Source organism: Falco naumanni, unplaced genomic scaffold, assembly GCF_017639655.2.
Source record: "Falco naumanni isolate bFalNau1 unplaced genomic scaffold, bFalNau1.pat scaffold_82_arrow_pat_ctg1, whole genome shotgun sequence".
Classification (NCBI taxonomy): domain Eukaryota; kingdom Metazoa; phylum Chordata; class Aves; order Falconiformes; family Falconidae; genus Falco; species Falco naumanni.
In genome coordinates, this window is record NW_024427570.1 from 45,552 (window position 1) to 64,868 (window position 19,317).

General features: G+C 42.5%; 1 protein-coding gene across 1 annotated transcript in view; it reads right to left on the minus strand.

Annotated features, from left to right (window-relative positions):
- Nucleotides 1–19,317, minus strand: part of LOC121082370 (ankyrin repeat domain-containing protein 26-like) — a 64,395-nt gene that overhangs the window by 22,215 nt on the left and 22,863 nt on the right. Inside the window, exons 13-25 of the mRNA XM_040581701.1 lie at nt 17,943–17,971; nt 17,730–17,796; nt 13,297–13,330; nt 13,148–13,217; nt 11,849–11,909; nt 11,047–11,240; nt 10,183–10,339; nt 8,548–8,609; nt 7,305–7,407; nt 5,644–5,672; nt 5,430–5,496; nt 996–1,029; nt 847–916 (exon numbers count right to left, since the gene is read on the minus strand). Coding sequence (XP_040437635.1) covers nt 847–916; nt 996–1,029; nt 5,430–5,496; nt 5,644–5,672; nt 7,305–7,407; nt 8,548–8,609; nt 10,183–10,339; nt 11,047–11,240; nt 11,849–11,909; nt 13,148–13,217; nt 13,297–13,330; nt 17,730–17,796; nt 17,943–17,971 — 977 coding nt within the window. The remainder of the gene's footprint in view (nt 1–846; nt 917–995; nt 1,030–5,429; nt 5,497–5,643; nt 5,673–7,304; nt 7,408–8,547; nt 8,610–10,182; nt 10,340–11,046; nt 11,241–11,848; nt 11,910–13,147; nt 13,218–13,296; nt 13,331–17,729; nt 17,797–17,942; nt 17,972–19,317) is intronic.

Below are 19,317 nucleotides of genomic sequence, written 5' to 3' on the forward strand. Positions count from 1 at the left end.
TGCAAGTACACTTACCAGAATATCCTTACATTTCAAAAACATGCCCAAAAAATGCATAATTTATATTTAAATCAGTGCAAGAAAATGAAATCATGTTAAAACTAAACATGCTTGCGCCTCCAGTATTACAGAGTAGGTTGAACTAGAACACCGGTTCCTCATCGCTGCAGAATCCCAGAGCAACAGAACAGATGCTCCAGACATCACTGCAGAAGTTAATAGTTCTTCAGAACACTAGCAAAAAAAGCAGGCCTGAGAGCTTGTAGCTGACAAAAAGAATACTGCCTAAGCATTCAAAAAACAGGAGGGAAAACATGCAGTGTGAGATTACATGCAAGCACAGAATGCCACCTCAATAGAAGAAAAAAAGATGACCCATTTGAGTAACTCATCCGCTGAGCACTCTTGAGTAACCTGATGAGGAGGAAAGGAGAACTAAGTGATGAAGGCTTTCAGTACCTCTTCATTAAAAAGTGCCCTTTATCAGTTAGGATTCTATCACGAAATTTACAGGAAACATTAACAGTGTTTGGGGAAGAACAGAACAGGTTATATTAGTAACTTATAAACTGAAAATCTGACTCAAATGACCAAGAACAAACAAAACTGTGGTGGTTTATCTCGTCGCCTATGGCTCTTTTGCCTCAAACCACAACTCTACTGCGTGCTCGGCCACAGCTACAGGTCTTTTAGGAAAAACTCACAGCAAAAGAAAGGCTGGCAGGTCAGAGACTGCTTCTAAGGAGAAAACAATATTGGCTAGAACTGTAGTTTCTTTCAATCCCCCAGAAAACTTGCCTTCAGATCACTTATTTTTATAGGACATTTACTGTAAATACACCATACCTTGGGAGTAAAATCGAGTTCTTCCTCAGAAGTATGCCAACTGACATCGCTCCCCTCTTTCTCCAAGCTTCTTAAAAAGTAAAGCAAAATGAGTACTGTGTCTCGCCAATCATTCCTCAGGTATGTGCTGGGTATGTTTAAAGTCTTACCTGATTGAGTCTCCTTGCGACAAGTCGTCTATTGCTGTTCAAACATTAATTGACATGTTGAAATTAGATTTGGCATGCTAAAAATCAACCAGCACATACAAACATTTAACCTGGACAACTCTACATGTCATAACAGAACGAAACTTTGGGGAGTCAACTTAACGTAAGACAGCATGAATGAATGCATGCATTTCCAAACAACTGCTTTTTCAAGTCACACTGAATTGACAAAACAAAAAAGACTAGAGTTATATCTCCTTTGAACTTTTATACCTAAAAGTTTAAGAACTACCTCTAAACTAAAAAAACCCAGCATAGCATGAATATGCTACGTTAATAAACAGTTAACAAAATACTGGTGCTTTAGCAAGACAGTAAATAAATGAACTGCTGAAGTACTCATACTGCACACACAAGCACACACTGTTGAGAGAGATTTTACTGGTTTATATACTATACTAGCTGGTGCTCTACCCACTTACAGGTTATCCTGAAAAGGTAAAAAACATCAAAAAGCATAACCAAGATCTAAAGCAAGCTTATCCTCAGGTAGAAGAATCCCCAGCAGTTCTCTACGCTGCACCAAAAAGGGTATTCAACAGGCAAGACAGGCGTAACCAGGGCACTCTATACTACGCTCCAAGCTTTCATCCATGTTAAGACAGCAACTTGCACACAGGATCACAGCATAAATCAGGTCACAAGGGACCTCGGCAAGTCTCTCAGCCAACCGCCTCCTCAAAGCAGACTCAGCTCTGAGGCCAGATGAGGCTGCATAGGGCTTTTTCCACTCTGATCTTGAACCATTCAAGGAGGGAGACTGCACAACCTCTCTGTTTTACTGTTCTCACCATGGTGAAGCTGCCCACATTCCATTAGAAATTCTCTTGTTTCCATTTATGCCTCTTGTACCTTTGCTTCATGTGACGCACCACTGGGAGGCACCTGTCTCTGTCTTCTCCTTACACGTACTGGAAGCTGCTACTGGGTCCCCTTCAAAGTCATCTCCTCTCTACACTGAACAAGCCCAGTTCCCCCAGTCTCTCCCCAAAAGGCAAGTAGTCCTGCTCCTGGCAAAGTTTGATGGCCCTCCACTGAACTCGCTCACGGATGAAAGACCACTCTCTCTTGCACGGGGGGCCTCAGAATTATACCCAGGGAGCTGGACACAACCCAGGGACTGCCAGGTAGCAGCGTACAATCCCCTCCCTCAGTCCCCTGGCTATGCTGCTCTTCATACAGCCCAGGACACCGTTAACCTTCTCAGCCGGCAGGGCACCCTGCTGGCTCATTCTCAGCTCGCTTTCTGCCAAGACCCTCTGGCTATTCCCAGCAAAGCAGCTCTCCAGCCAGGCAGCTCCAGCACGTGCTGTAGCAAACGGTTGTTCCTCCTACTCTGCTTCCATGAAGGTACGCTTACCAGACTTCTGTCACTGTTCACTCAGGTCACAAACAGAAAAATGCAGGCAGCTTCCTACCATACAATTTGATATGCGCCATCACTCCCATCATGTAACATGGACACCACAATTTTGCTTAGAAGATAAGACTTAGATGTGGATGCAGGGGAGCTGTGACACCTCCCCTGTGCACAGCACAGGCTGAATGACCAGCTTTTCTGGTCAACTGTATCTGCCTGAAAGCTGGATAAAAGCAGACCTGCGAGCACCCAGGGTTTTGTTTTGTACGGGCCTTCTAAGGATGCAAGTCACATTCTCTGTTCAGAGTACGTAGGTGTCTTCGTCTTCTGGATTCTGTTTCAGAGTGCAGTCACTTCAAAATTAGGCGCCGTGCTGCTAGAATGAAAAGCAACCCTTAACTCCTCTTCAGCCTCGCCCGTCACGGTCAACAGGAAAGTTTTCAGCAGCAGCTATTTGAGCCTGAAGTCTCCCTTTTTAGGTAAGATTTTAACAACATTGGAGCCCCTAAGAATCCTTTTCCATAGGGTTTATCTGTATGATGGGTACAGAACAAGGAAGAAGCAGGAAAGGTGAAAGGCTACAGTGTTCTTCTATCTGCAAAATTCCAGTTCTCATCGTGTCGGTAACTCTAGTCAGTAATTATTTTTCCAACCACTGGAAAAATAACTCAGAAACATAAACTAAAAAGATAAGGACTTCTCCCATTAGCTGTTGCAAGTAAAATTTCTTCTTTCCTTGGAGCAGTAATTCACGAGTCTATTTTCTGCCAACACTGGCTTCTATTGGCTTCTGTCAACACTGTGAAAGAGGATGACTCCTCACTGTCAAGAGTTCTTCACTTTTAGCACAGGGAGAAAGTCTTAGTTAAAACACTGGCAGAACCCTACTCCAAGGCTTCTGAAGAGCCCACCATTCAAAAAAACGTATATAAAAAATTCACAGGGTAAACCAGATGCCAGTATTTTTGCCTGTCATTTATTGCTACCATGCATTTTTATTAACGGATGCCTGCAGTGCAGCGCATACAACAAGATGCAAATCCCCCACCTTTTACTCTGTCTGCTCTCTAGCTAGCATTGAAAAATGACTTCTGGTCATCTTAGTTCTTTCCAATTAGTCCTCACCTCTCCACTCTATTCTGAGACTTCCCTCCTCATAAATTGTCTTACATAACGACTTTTGGCAGATTGCAGTGGACAGCAGCTACTCTTCTATACAGAAAACACGAGAACACCACTACTTTGCCTCAAAAATAGATTTTAAGGATGTTATTACTATGCGACAGTAACAAAGTAAATAGAATGGGAAATTCCAGCTCTTACTGAACATTTAATTGTGAAAGATACTGTACCTGTTCTCCAGATTTATGAAATCAAGTTGTCAAGGATGGCATTTCAACCCTTTTAGAGTCAGAAATATTTGTGCTGCAGGAATCATGATGCTTTGCTGAAGCAACCTAAATTCCTTAAACCCAAATCCAAACATAAACTGTTTGAAAGAAAGAAATTTTTACATCTACACCTACTTCTTAGCACCTGACCTTCAAGGTAACATATGGCTAAAAACCAGCATGACGCAGGTGAATAAAGCCACACAGGAAAAACAGCCGACATGAAATGAGCCACGAAAAGGCAACCTTTCTGTGTTTGTAATAGCGTAACATACCGGTCCGTTGTGGGGCTACACTTCACATTACTGTGGAATACAGACATAACCAAAACTCAAGTTTTAACCGAACAACCTCTAACAAGTATTTGTGTGTCTTACCAGAACACTGTCACTGCAAAATAAAGGGCAAGAGAGGGCCTGTTGCTTACCCATTGCAAATACAGGAGAGGGAGAAGAGCGAGAGGAGAAGGAGGAAGATACATCTCCTAGAGAGAAGTTTCATCTCTATTATTGTCAAAAGAACAACAATACTGGTTTTTTTCTTCGCCTAAAGCAAAGATGCCAAAGAACTTGTAACTTCTAAGTATAGAATACAAACAGTTCCAAGTCCGCTTACTTTTCTGCATATCTGTTCACCTCTCTCTGGTTTATATTGTCAATAGCCAATTGTAGAAACTCTAAAACCTGAGTGGCAAATTGTTTCTCATCCGATTAACAAGCGTGATTAATACAAAATACAACACAAATTATCAACTATACAAATCAATAAACCTCAGAACAAAGAAACAAAAAAACCCCATTAAGGTTACATATCCTCTCTCCAATACATAGCCGACCAGCTAGCCGCCTCAACTTTAGCCTTGTTTCCAAAGAAAAAAGAATTCCTGACAACACGCTGACACTAATTTCCTCCCATCTTGTCTCTCTTCCTCACCTCCCTCCCCTGCCTCTGAGCCTGCTGGTCATTTTCCATGAAACAAGAGAGGGAAGCCTCAGAGGAACGTGTTTGTACATGTTTCAAAACAACTGCCAGGCAGGTAGAGAGAAAGCCAGGCAAGTAATAATTCCTGAAAAGTACAGCTACTGCACGAGCCCAAGAATTACCCTTTGTGGCTCACCTGCAGCTCCTGGACAGCCTAGCCTACAGATCCCTAGCCTGGAATCAGCCACAGCACACGCTCAAAGGATCAAGACAATCAGGAAGGGGGGGCGGGGGTTGAGCCACGGAAAGAAAAGCAGACTTCAGGACTGCCTGAAAAGGGGAGATGACAGCAAGTACGGCGTAGGAAGCGTACATCATGGAAGGGTATGGACAGTGCTGAACAGCAGACTAGAGGAGGGAGCAAACACATACACTGAGGATTATTTCAGTACACCTTCTGCTCCCGGGATGCCTTGCTAGAGCCATTCATTTCGTATTAGAAAGAAAATTGCAAGTACAATGGGTCTGTTCATAAAAGAACACTACAAAGAGACTGTTATGAACACCTTCAATATCTTCTGCGTGTCCTAAACCAAATTCCTCCAACAGATCCGCAAAACAAATCAATCAGATGCTTTATTAAATACTCCCGTCTAGAAAGATTACAAAGCTAAACCCAGAACTACATGCCGTGAACATTACCTGATTTCTGCTGCATTTTTTTAGGAGAGGTTTCATTCATTTCCAAAACAGATTCAGGGGTCTTCAGCTACGAAAGACAATCCAATGACAAAAAAAAAAAAAAAAAGAAAAAGAAAAAAAAAAAAGAAAAGACAAGAAAAATTCAAACTTAAAGTAACTACATAATATTTAACGAGCAGGACAAGTAGTCAGTCTGACACGAACAAATACTTACCTGGGAATTGTCGGGGTTCTCCAAAATGCCTGGAGGTAAAAAATGTTTTGGAAAGTGTTATTTCATTTAATTGAAGGTACCTTTCACTCCATTCAACATCAGCAGTTTCTACAACTAAGTATTACTCGCAAGCTTTATTCCATCGAGACTGCGATACTTAACATTCAATCTACTTCAACATCCAGCATTTGTATCAGTATACAAGAAATGGACAATCCACGCTTCCCATCCTGCGCCCTGGATTTAAGAAATAATACTCACAGAACTAGGACAATCCATAGGAAGCAGTAAGGACATGCTTGTTAACACAACAAGATCAAGATACTTATTTTGAGGAGCTGAATCCTGCCTTCTACAAAGATCATTTCAAAAGCCAAAGCTGGTCTGCTGTAACAAATTACCGTAAAACAGTCCAGCAGCACTACGACTGCCATTATCCTACAAGTGTTTAATGTTGAGGAGTATTTTCCTTTCCATCGATGGGACAGAGGAAACGTGGGTGCAGACACAGACACCTCATACACATCATTCAACGAGGTAGAAGCAAACTAGTTCTTATCAGGTTGTTCGGGTCTAGCTTGTGTGGAAAGGAATAAAACCAACACATTACAATTGGTTGTAATCTGCATTTATAGCACAGTTCCAAATATGTAAGTTTTTAAAAATTTTTGTCCAACATGGAAATCGTTTACAAACCCACACAATCTACTGGCCCACCTATATTTCTCAAGTCCTCTGCTTTAGTCATCTTACAGTTTGAGTCCTCTCATGAAAGAAGTGCATGAAATGTTACTAAGAATGGCTCCACAGCGTTATTTTCATGTTTACAAAAACGGTTAAAAAGCAAACAGCGTTTGATTTCAGTAAACTTGGTGGTCTAGCAGTATAGAAAAACCTTAGAAAGATTAGCGTAATCACCTTTTACCTCCTTTTTACACTGATTTTAAACTTCTCTTCTTAGGAGAATCATACAAAGCACGACAACTACTCAGCAAGGGGATTTACAAGCTCCCAGGAGCTTTTAAAGTTTTGCTTCCAGCTTACTAAACTAAAACTGGATTCGCTTCTTCAGCTATTCTATTGTACTTACACTACAAGCAGGACTGACCGTTTAGTAAAGGAGAAATCCTTCAGATGAGAGTTCTACGCCAACAGCAAAACTTCCCTGCCATTCTACACTCCAGATGCTCAAGAGACAGCGTCGCAAACTACAGGCAGAAGCCCTTCACAACAAACCCTGAACTTTCAGTCACATTTTAGCTCCTAGGCAAAGCGTAACAGTAAGGTACCAAAAATTAAGACAGGGGGGAAAAGTGCTCGGCCAGATCATAGCTTTCTTCTGCTACGTTATCATCCAAGAATGTCCAGGTGTTCAGACAGGTCAGCCCTAAACCACATACACTTTCAGCACTATGCCACAAGAACCCGAACCCAAAGAGATACAAACACATCCAAAGGACACACGTAACGCAAACAAGGTAACTTCCTTTACAACTTGCCGGCAAGCGCCGTGACAGCTGGTGTTAATTAACAAATACTAAGCACCTCACTGCTATAGCGCGCACCCACACCGTAAGTGCATGCCTAAGGCAGACATCGATAAAAGCTCACTTCAGCCTATACGTGTTTACAGACAAACATTTAGTCCACCAGGAAGTTACCGGTGTGGCGCTCCCCTGAAACAATCCGTGAGCGTGCTCCGTGTCTGTCTGCAGCTGGAAGCAACACACCAGGTGATCCTTCTTCCCGACTTTCAGAATCCGTCTGTAGAGCATAAAACACGGGCGTGAGCATCGGTACAAATTCTCAACTCATTTCTACGCAAAATGTTCCTGCTAAGCCAACTTGCACAGCATGGAATCACAAGAGCCTTTGATCAGCCCCTTGGAAAGGGCATGTCAAGACACAGTATATTGGAAAATCACAGCAGACTTGTGTGTTTTCAGATCTTAGGCAAAAACCTCACAACTCATCTAAACTAGTCTGTCACGCTGGCAAACTGCACAGCCGCAAGGGAGAATTAACACGGTAACTCGAGCTGTGGGTTGCGAACCCGTAACTGCAGGTCTGGGGGGGACCCAACTTTCGGACTGAACTGGTACCCGATACTCAAATTTGTGCTGACGTTCCCCAGGCACACGTCCTGCAGTGGGGAGCGAACACATTGCTACTCCCAGTTGCAAGGGTTGAACAAAGACTATTTGAGCTGAACAAAGACGAGCAAGACAAAGCTTACAGAAACCAAGGCTACAAAAACAAAAACCAAAAACAACCCAGCAGCATTTTAGCCTTGTCTTTTTAAGAAGCGGGTCGGGAAGAGTTCCTTCTTCCTCACAAGAAAAGTCAGAGGGCGTAAGCTACAGACTCTGCCCGCTTTCTTCTAACCCATTCCCACAGACAGGAAGAACTAAAAGGGCAAACACAGCCAGCACGTGTGGTATTTCTGTTGAACGCTACTCTCAAAAAGGGCCAAAAAGGTAGAAAGGCTCTTTCCCAAAGCAGCTCATCATCTAGGCTGCAGACCCTAAGGGCAACCACTGAACACGTCTGCGGAATAGAGTTGTGTGGTGAAAAAGCAACAATCCCGCCAGCCCCCGTAAGGAGCTCAGACTATTTTAAGCAGCAAGAAACTTCACTGCCGCAATACTGTACCAGAAACCCAACTCCAAGGGCCAGCTGCCATGAGACCCAAATCATTAGCTCGACCTACCTTCATCCCAAGCCTCGCTGAACAGCTAGCACACAGCACAAGTATTTCAAGGGCCCCCAGTTACAAACACACAGCAGAACCAGGAGAAGGGGAAATAAGCCTCAGCCGCGGCAGGGCCCAAGCTCCGAGTGCTTCTGGATCTCGCTCCCCACCCCCGCCCCACTGGGAACCCCGGTGTCCTTCACAGGAAATACCTCAGAATCCCAGGGAGATTCAGCATCTTCCTCTTCCTCTGCTCCCACCGCAGTCAGGGCACCTACAAAGGCAGTAAGAGGTGAGACACTGAGCCCTTCTATTTCACTCTGCTTTTCCCCATCACCCCTGCGCCCAAAAGATGCACAGCGGTTCTGTTGCTGAGGACAAACTAAGGAGTGAGTGTTGAATTCAAGGGTTTCTTCACACCCAGCACACAACATCATGGTACTTCCTTTGGATCGCCACCTCTCCAGCAGAAGATGGCTATGCACAACAGCTGACACAGCTACAAGCAGCACTGAGGACGTGTTTGGGTCACACTCAGGAAAAGGCTCCAGCACGCTGCAGCCCTGTGGCATACAGAGTTTAGGTCACCTGCTCTCCAGTCCACAGCTCCAGAAATTGCCACTCCAGAAGACTACCACCATCCACTGTACAAGAAGTACCATAGAAACACCACCCGACACATCTTCACGCTAAAATCACCAAGAAACAATGCTCCTTTTGTAGCACTACCAGAAAAGACCTTCCTTGACTAGCAGTTTTTACCCTGCTCCTTCCCAGAAGGTAGACACCTAAGCATTGCCATTGAAAAAGAGGAGAGGCTCACCGCCCAAAATCTCACCCCAAACACACAACTTGTTTCTATCTCAGGGGGCTAACATCCAAATCTCTTCTCTACTAGGCACACGCAAGGCTCAGTCTCAGTAGTTTAATCTGGCCAGGAACCTATCTTCATCTCTCTGTTTTAAGCTAGTCCGTTAGGTAAAACTGATTCAGGATTCGCTCTTGTGGAGACATGCACACAAAAAACAGGAAAGGAGCTAGAGACCAGCGAGGGCACCCGTCCTAGCAGAGGGGAACTGCTGGTTCCAGCCTCAGCTAGGACTACTCACACTGTGCCAAATGCAGGCTTATGGTAAAGTGCACAGGCAGAAGAGCATGTATAGGCACAACACCTGGAATACAGCAGGTTCTGCCAGGCCCGCTCTGTAGCATTTGATCAGCAGCTACACACGCTCTGGTAACATCTACCACACCACTCTACTCTCTGGAGACAGACAGTGGAAAGTGTGCCTTCTCCTCCTGCTCCAAGACCTGAGGTGAGTACCAGAGTGCTCAGCCCTGACTGACATGGCAATGCTTTCGAGCACACACAAGCGTGGCACTGGAGAGACTTTCTACGTTTTAAAACTGGACAAGGTGAGGCACTGGAACAGAACAGCTTTCTCTCAGATTGACTCAAATCTTTCCCAGGCTTCAGCCAAGAGCAATCACAACTTTTCAGTCTGACAGTACGGGCCAGAAAGGGGAATACTACTGTCACACCCAAGACTCTCTAATCCTCCTCTTTTTCAACTGTGCGTTTTGTTCTGATCGCTTCAGGGAGAACACAGCAACAAAACCAAGAATGACACCTGCTCCATGTAGCATCGTTTGGAATCCAAGGCCACAATTTGTTCTTCAGGAATGAATGAAAAGGAACAAAAGCTACTTTCCTCCTTGCCGATGCCCACTAGGGTTCACAGGCAAGGGAAAAACCTACTGTTTCAGAAGTCAATCACCATTTCAGTTCATTTTCTGTGCATTAATATTTACAGAGGAAGAACTGGGATCAGTATTCACTAACTCACTTCTCTCACCAGTGTCGTCTTTGGAAGCACTGTGGATTTGATGGCTATCATTACAAATAGAGTTTTTCACACCCTCAACAACTGCAGTTTGTAGCTCTTCACCAGTGTTTTCCTTTTCCTGCTCCTTCTCCTCTTCTTCCCGTTCAGGTGATTTTTCCTAGAAGAGATTGACCAAACAGCTGGAAATAGCAGAAACAAGCACCTTCTTAGCCATCCATCGACAACTTTAAAAATGCTTTTCCTGTGTAAGACAACAGGGAAACTTTGTTGAGCTTTGTTTTACAAGGCCTTCAGTTTTTCCATGGGAATCTCTGAGGAGACAGCAATGACATTAGCCCTAAGTCTCAGCCCTGGTTCTGCAAAGCTCCGGAGAAGCAATTCTTCATGTCAGCCTAACTCTAGCTTTCATTTCAGTTACATTGTTTTGGAACACGCTCTTCTTCCTCTACTTTGCTCCAGGAAAATCACTAACTTCCTGCTCTCAATCTTACTCAAACTTTTTGGTTCCTCTATTTCAGCCATCACACCAGGTATTTTACTAAATGGCAATAAATCTTGACAGATAAAAACTGTACATACAACTGAGAAAAACTGAATTTATTTCAGAAAAACTATACTGCCTATTTGTTTTCCTGCAAAACCACTGCAACCAATAAAATAATATTGAAAATACTGCCCAATATTATTCCTTATACCTAAGAAACTGCTTTGGCTAGGAGTAAAGGCATTTTCTAATATAAAAAAAGGATGATCAAAAGATGGATATACGTGAAATATTAACAGAAATCCAGTTTACCTTTTGGTTCTTACCTTTATCACCCTTAGAAAATACCTTTGTGATTGAATCATCCTTATATAACTTACTTTGGTGCCCGAGTGAAATGCTGCTCTTACGTTTTCTTCATGCCTATTCAAGCACAAGTGTTCACTTTCTTGTTTCAGGGCTTCACAGACTTTGTTATCTACTTCACATTGCTCTTCTTCTGTATCTTCATCATCCACATGTTCCAGAAAGACAGAGTTTGGTCTTTGACTTTCAAGCCTTGGGTTTTTTCCTGCTGACAAAGAACTATTATCACTTTCAAAGCCATTACTGAAGCTTGACTTTTTCTCCTTAAGACCACAACTATCTGAGAGAAGCTGAGGTGTCTCTTTTTTTCCAGTTTGTCATCTTAGATTCTGCAAAAAGGGAGTCATCATTTCTGTGAAACTTCACCCCAATCATGCTTTTCTTGTTCCAACTTTCTTGTTTATCTTGCAAATTATTTAGATTTTGAAAGACAGTTTGCTTTGGTACCGACTTGCAAGATACTTCATTATTCACCGTCTTTGGAGACATGGCAGTTATGTCAAAACAACAAAAGGAGTTATGGAAATGGCAACAGGCATGTTACCAGATTAATGGAGTAATCTGGGAACGTCTGGAAAAGGAACCAAGTCAAGGATGGGCAGGATGGAGGAAGGACTTGGCCAGGGACAAAGGCTTAGGAGGGGATTAATACCTTCATTTTAACAACATGACTTATGTTTTCTGAAATGCCTAAGCGCTGTGTTTTCAAAATGCTACTTTTCTCATTTACTATAGGAAAAGAATTATATAAAAGTAGATTTGCTAAGTAGTTTTTTAAACATTAGTATACTATGCAATCTGTTCCAAATAGCTTACTGTTTTTCCTGAACTGCTGGGAAGCATTCATTAACAATGTCAAGTTTGGCTTCTGCAGCTTCTGTAAATAAATGATTATTTTCTTTTAGAACACTAACGACAACAACAAATCCTTTGGTCACATCAAACCTTGAACACTAAATGTAATCAGGCTGTCCTTTTGATAGTGGTCAGGTGTTGGCTCCATCCTATACTTCTAACTACAAAAACACTCCTCACACACGCAATTCAGTGAGGATTTCACCCCCAAAACACCATGCAGGCACCCTTCTGAAAATTGTTTCCACAACTATGGTTACAGGCATAGCAGTTTTAAAAATCTGGGTTTAATATTTGTAGTACTTCCCTAAAATTCAGTTATATTTAAGATCGCAGCTTCTGGATGCTTACTTGCAAGTGTGCACAAGGGAAGTAACTGTTAAGAACCCTAGGTTTAATGCATTGATTAGTCCCTGCAAGTACACTTACCAGAATATCCTTACATTTCAAAAACATGCCCAAAAAATGCATAATTTATATTTAAATCAGTGCAAGAAAATGAAATCATGTTAAAACTAAACATGCTTGCGCCTCCAGTATTACAGAGTAGGTTGAACTAGAACACCGGTTCCTCATCGCTGCAGAATCCCAGAGCAACAGAACAGATGCTCCAGACATCACTGCAGAAGTTAATAGTTCTTCAGAACACTAGCAAAAAAAGCAGGCCTGAGAGCTTGTAGCTGACAAAAAGAATACTGCCTAAGCATTCAAAAAACAGGAGGGAAAACATGCAGTGTGAGATTACATGCAAGCACAGAATGCCACCTCAATAGAAGAAAAAAAGATGACCCATTTGAGTAACTCATCCGCTGAGCACTCTTGAGTAACCTGATGAGGAGGAAAGGAGAACTAAGTGATGAAGGCTTTCAGTACCTCTTCATTAAAAAGTGCCCTTTATCAGTTAGGATTCTATCACGAAATTTACAGGAAACATTAACAGTGTTTGGGGAAGAACAGAACAGGTTATATTAGTAACTTATAAACTGAAAATCTGACTCAAATGACCAAGAACAAACAAAACTGTGGTGGTTTATCTCGTCGCCTATGGCTCTTTTGCCTCAAACCACAACTCTTCTGCGTGCTCGGCCACAGCTACAGGTCTTTTAGGAAAAACTCACAGCAAAAGAAAGGCTGGCAGGTCAGAGACTGCTTCTAAGGAGAAAACAATATTGGCTAGAACTGTAGTTTCTTTCAATCCCCCAGAAAACTTGCCTTCAGATCACTTATTTTTATAGGACATTTACTGTAAATACACCATACCTTGGGAGTAAAATCGAGTTCTTCCTCAGAAGTATGCCAACTGACATCGCTCCCCTCTTTCTCCAAGCTTCTTAAAAAGTAAAGCAAAATGAGTACTGTGTCTCGCCAATCATTCCTCAGGTATGTGCTGGGTATGTTTAAAGTCTTACCTGATTGAGTCTCCTTGCGACAAGTCGTCTATTGCTGTTCAAACATTAATTGACATGTTGAAATTAGATTTGGCATGCTAAAAATCAACCAGCACATACAAACATTTAACCTGGACAACTCTACATGTCATAACAGAACGAAACTTTGGGGATTCAACTTAACGTAAGACAGCATGAATGAATGCATGCATTTCCAAACAACTGCTTTTTCAAGTCACACTGAATTGACAAAACAAAAAAGACTAGAGTTATATCTCCTTTGAACTTTTATACCTAAAAGTTTAAGAACTACCTCTAAACTAAAAAAAACCAGCATAGCATGAATATGCTACGTTAATAAACAGTTAACAAAATACTGGTGCTTTAGCAAGACAGTAAATAAATGAACTGCTGAAGTACTCATACTGCACACACAAGCACACACTGTTGAGAGAGATTTTACTGGTTTATATACTATACTAGCTGGTGCTCTACCCACTTACAGGTTATCCTGAAAAGGTAAAAAACATCAAAAAGCATAACCAAGATCTAAAGCAAGCTTATCCTCAGGTAGAAGAATCCCCAGCAGTTCTCTACGCTGCACCAAAAAGGGTATTCAACAGGCAAAACAGGCGTAACCAGGGCATTCTATACTACGCTCCAAGCTTTCATCCATGTTAAGACAGCAACTTGCACACAGGATCACAGCATAAATCAGGTCACAAGGGACCTCGGCAAGTCTCTCAGCCAACCGCCTCCTCAAAGCAGACTCAGCTCTGAGGCCAGATGAGGCTGCATAGGGCTTTTTCCACTCTGATCTTGAACCATTCAAGGAGGGAGACTGCACAACCTCTCTGTTTTACTGTTCTCACCATGGTGAAGCTGCCCACATTCCATTAGAAATTCTCTTGTTTCCATTTATGCCTCTTGTACCTTTGCTTCATGTGACGCACCACTGGGAGGCACCTGTCTCTGTCTTCTCCTTACACGTACTGGAAGCTGCTACTGGGTCCCCTTCAAAGTCATCTCCTCTCTACACTGAACAAGCCCAGTTCCCCCAGTCTCTCCCCAAAAGGCAAGTAGTCCTGCTCCTGGCAAAGTTTGATGGCCCTCCACTGAACTCGCTCACGGATGAAAGACCACTCTCTCTTGCACTGGGGCCTCAGAATTATACCCAGGGAGCTGGACACAACCCAGGGACTGCCAGGTAGCAGCGTACAATCCCCTCCCTCAGTCCCCTGGCTATGCTGCTCTTCATACAGCCCAGGACACCGTTAACCTTCTCAGCCGGCAGGGCACCCTGCTGGCTCATTCTCAGCTCGCTTTCTGCCAAGACCCTCTGGCTATTCCCAGCAAAGCAGCTCTCCAGCCAGGCAGCTCCAGCATGTGCTGTAGCAAATGGTTGTTCCTCCTACTCTGCTTCCATGAAGGTACGCTTACCAGACTTCTGTCACTGTTCACTCAGGTCACAAACAGAAAAATGCAGGCAGCTTCCTACCATACAATTTGATATGCGCCATCACTCCCATCATGTAACATGGACACCACAATTTTGCTTAGAAGATAAGACTTAGATGTGGATGCAGGGGAGCTGTGACACCTCCCCCGTGCACAGCACAGGCTGAATGACCAGCTTTTCTGGTCAACTGTATCTGCCTGAAAGCTGGATAAAAGCAGACCTGCGAGCACCCAGGGTTTTGTTTTGTACGGGCCTTCTAAGGATGCAAGTCACATTCTCTGTTCAGAGTACGTAGGTGTCTTCGTCTTCTGGATTCTGTTTCAGAGTGCAGTCACTTCAAAATTAGGCGCCATGCCGCTAGAATGAAAAGCAACCCTTAACTCCTCTTCAGCCTCGCCCGTCACGGTCAACAGGAAAGTTTTCAGCAGCAGCTATTTGAGCCTGAAGTCTCCCTTTTTAGGTAAGATTTTAACAACATTGGAGCCCCTAAGAATCCTTTTCCATAGGGTTTATCTGTATGATGGGTACAGAACAAGGAAGAAGCAGGAAAGGTGAAAGGCTACAGTGTTCTTCTATCTGCAAAATTCCAGTTCTCATCGTGTCGGTAACTCTAGTCAGTAATTATTTTTCCAACCACTGGAAAAATAACTCAGAAACATAAACTAAAAAGATAAGGACTTCTCCCATTAGCTGTTGCAAGTAAAATTTCTTCTTTCCTTGGAGCAGTAATTCACGAGTCTATTTTCTGCCAACACTGGCTTCTATTGGCTTCTGTCAACACTGTGAAAGAGGATGACTCCTCACTGTCAAGAGTTCTTCACTTTTAGCACAGGGAGAAAGTCTTAGTTAAAACACTGGCAGAACCCTACTCCAAGGCTTCTGAAGAGCCCACCATTCAAAAAAACGTATATAAAAAATTCACAGGGTAAACCAGATTCCAGTATTTTTGCCTGTCATTTATTGCTACCATGCATTTTTATTAACGGATGCCTGCAGTGCAGCGCATACAACAAGATGCAAATCCCCCACCTTTTACTCGGTCTGCTCTCTAGCTAGCATTGAAAAATGACTTCTGGTCATCTTAGTTCTTTCCAATTAGTCCTCACCTCTCCACTCTATTCTGAGACCTCCCTCCTCATAAATTGTCTTACATAACGACTTTTGGCAGATTGCAGTGGACAGCAGCTACTCTTCTATACAGAAAACACGAGAACACCACTACTTTGCCTCAAAAATAGATTTTAAGGATGTATTACTATGCGACAGTAACAAAGTAAATAGAATGGGAAATTCCAGCTCTTACTGAACATTTAATTGTGAAAGATACTGTACCTGTTCTCCAGATTTATGAAATCAAGTTGTCAAGGATGGCATTTCAACCCTTTTAGAGTCAGAAATATTTGTGCTGCAGGAATCATGATGCTTTGCTGAAGCAACCTAAATTCCTTAAACCCAAATCCAAACATAAACTGTTTGAAAGAAAGAAATTTTTACATCTACACCTACTTCTTAGCACCTGACCTTCAAGGTAACATATGGCTAAAAACCAGCATGACGCAGGTGAATAAAGCCACACAGGAAAAACAGCCGACATGAAATGAGCCACGAAAAGGCAACCTTTCTGTGTTTGTAATAGCGTAACATACCGGTCCGTTGTGGGGCTACACTTCACATTACTGTGGAATACAGACATAACCAAAACTCAAGTTTTAACCGAACAACCTCTAACAAGTATTTGTGTGTCTTACCAGAACACTGTCACTGCAAAATAAAGGGCAAGAGAGGGCCTGTTGCTTACCCATTGCAAATACAGGAGACGGAGAAGAGCGAGAGGAGAAGGAGGAAGATACATCTCCTAGAGAGAAGTTTCATCTCTATTATTGTCAAAAGAACAACAATACTGGTTTTCTTCTTCGCCTAAAGCAAAGATGCCAAAGAACTTGTAACTTCTAAGTATAGAATACAAACAGTTCCAAGTCCGCTTACTTTTCTGCATATCTGTTCACCTCTCTCTGGTTTATATTGTCAATAGCCAATTGTAGAAACTCTAAAACCTGAGTGGCAAATTGTTTCTCATCCGATTAACAAGCGTGATTAATACAAAATACAACACAAATTATCAACTATACAAATCAATAAACCTCAGAACAAAGAAACAAAAAAAACCCCATTAAGGTTACATATCCTCTCTCCAATACATAGCCGACCAGCTAGCCGCCTCAACTTTAGCCTTGTTTCCAAAGAAAAAAGAATTCCTGACAACACGCTGACACTAATTTCCTCCCATCTTGTCTCTCTTCCTCACCTCCCTCCCCTGCCTCTGAGCCTGCTGGTCATTTTCCATGAAACAAGAGAGGGAAGCCTCAGAGGAACGTGTTTGTACATGTTTCAAAACAACTGCCAGGCAGGTAGAGAGAAAGCCAGGCAAGTAATAATTCCTGAAAAGTACAGCTACTGCACGAGCCCAAGAATTACCCTTTGTGGCTCACCTGCAGCTCCTGGACAGCCTAGCCTACAGATCCCTAGCCTGGAATCAGCCACAGCACACGCTCAAAGGATCAAGACAATCAGGAAGGGGGGGCGGGGGTTGAGCCACGGAAAGAAAAGCAGACTTCAGGACTGCCTGAAAAGGGGAGATGACAGCAAGTACGGCGTAGGAAGCGTACATCATGGAAGGGTATGGACAGTGCTGAACAGCAGACTAGAGGAGGGAGCAAACACATACACCGAGGATTATTTCAGTAGACCTTCTGCTCCCGGGATGCCTTGCTAGAGCCATTCATTTCGTATTAGAAAGAAAATTGCAAGTACAATGGGTCTGTTCATAAAAGAACACTACAAAGAGATTGTTATGAACACCTTCAATATCTTCTGCGTGTCCTAAACCAAATTCCTCCAACAGATCCGCAAAACAAATCAATCAGATGCTTTATTAAATACTCCCGTCTAGAAAGATTACAAAGCTAAACCCAGAACTACATGCCGTGAACATTACCTGATTTCTGCTGCATTTTTTTAGGAGAGGTTTCATTCATTTCCAAAACAGATTCAGGGGTCTTCAGCTACGAAAGACAATCCAATGACAAAAAAAAAAAAAAAAGAAAAAGAAAAAAAAAAAAGAAAAGACAAGAAAAATTCAAACTTAAAGTAACTACATAATATTTAACGAGCAGGACAAGTAGTCAGTCTGACACGAACAAATACTTACCTGGGAATTGTCGGGGTTCTCCAAAATGCCTGGAGGTAAAAAATGTTTTGGAAAGTGTTATTTCATTTAATTGAAGGTACCTTTCACTCCATTCAACATCAGCAGTTTCTACAACTAAGTATTACTTGCAAGCTTTATTCCATCGAGACTGCGATACTTAACATTCAATCTACTTCAACATCCAGCATTTGTATCAGTATACAAGAAATGGACAATCCACGCTTCCCATCCTGCGCCCTGGATTTAAGAAATAATACTCACAGAACTAGGACAATCCATAGGAAGCAGTAAGGACATGCTTGTTAACACAACAAGATCAAGATACTTATTTTGAGGAGCTGAATCCTGCCTTCTACAAAGATCATTTCAAAAGCCAAAGCTGGTCTGCTGTAACGAATTACCGTAAAACAGTCCAGCAGCACTACGACTGCCATTATCCTACAAGTGTTTAATGTTGAGGAGTATTTTCCTTTCCATCGATGGGACAGAGGAAACGTGGGTGCAGACACAGACACCTCATACACATCATTCAATGAGGTAGAAGCAAACTAGTTCTTATCAGGTTGTTCGGGTCTAGCTTGTGTGGAAAGGAATAAAACCAACACATTACAATTGGTTGTAATCTGCATTTATAGCACAGTTCCAAATATGTAAGTTTTTAAAAATTTTTGTCCAACATGGAAATCGTTTACAAACCCACACAATCTACTGGCCCACCTATATTTCTCAAGTCCTCTGCTTTAGTCATCTTACAGTTTGAGTCCTCTCATGAAAGAAGTGCATGAAATGTTACTAAGAATGGCTCCACAGCGTTATTTTCATGTTTACAAAAACGGTTAAAAAGCAAACAGCGTTTGATTTCAGTAAACTTGGTGGTCTAGCAGTATAGAAAAACCTTAGAAAGATTAGCGTAATCACCTTTTACCTCCTTTTTACACTGATTTTAAACTTCTCTTCTTAGGAGAATCATACAAAGCACGACAACTACTCAGCAAGGGGATTTACAAGCTCCCAGGAGCTTTTAAAGTTTTGCTTCCAGCTTACTAAACTAAAACTGGATTCGCTTCTTCAGCTATTCTATTGTACTTACACTACAAGCACGACTGACCGTTTAGTAAAGGAGAAATCCTTCAGATGAGAGTTCTACGCCAACAGCAAAACTTCCCTGCCATTCTACACTCCAGATGCTCAAGAGACAGCGTCGCAAACTACAGGCAGAAGCCCTTCACAACAAACCCTGAACTTTCAGTCACATTTTAGCTCCTAGGCAAAGCGTAACAGTAAGGTACCAAAAATTAAGACAGGGGGGAAAAGTGCTCGGCCAGATCATAGCTTTCTTCTGCTACGTTATCATCCAAGAATGTCCAGGTGTTCA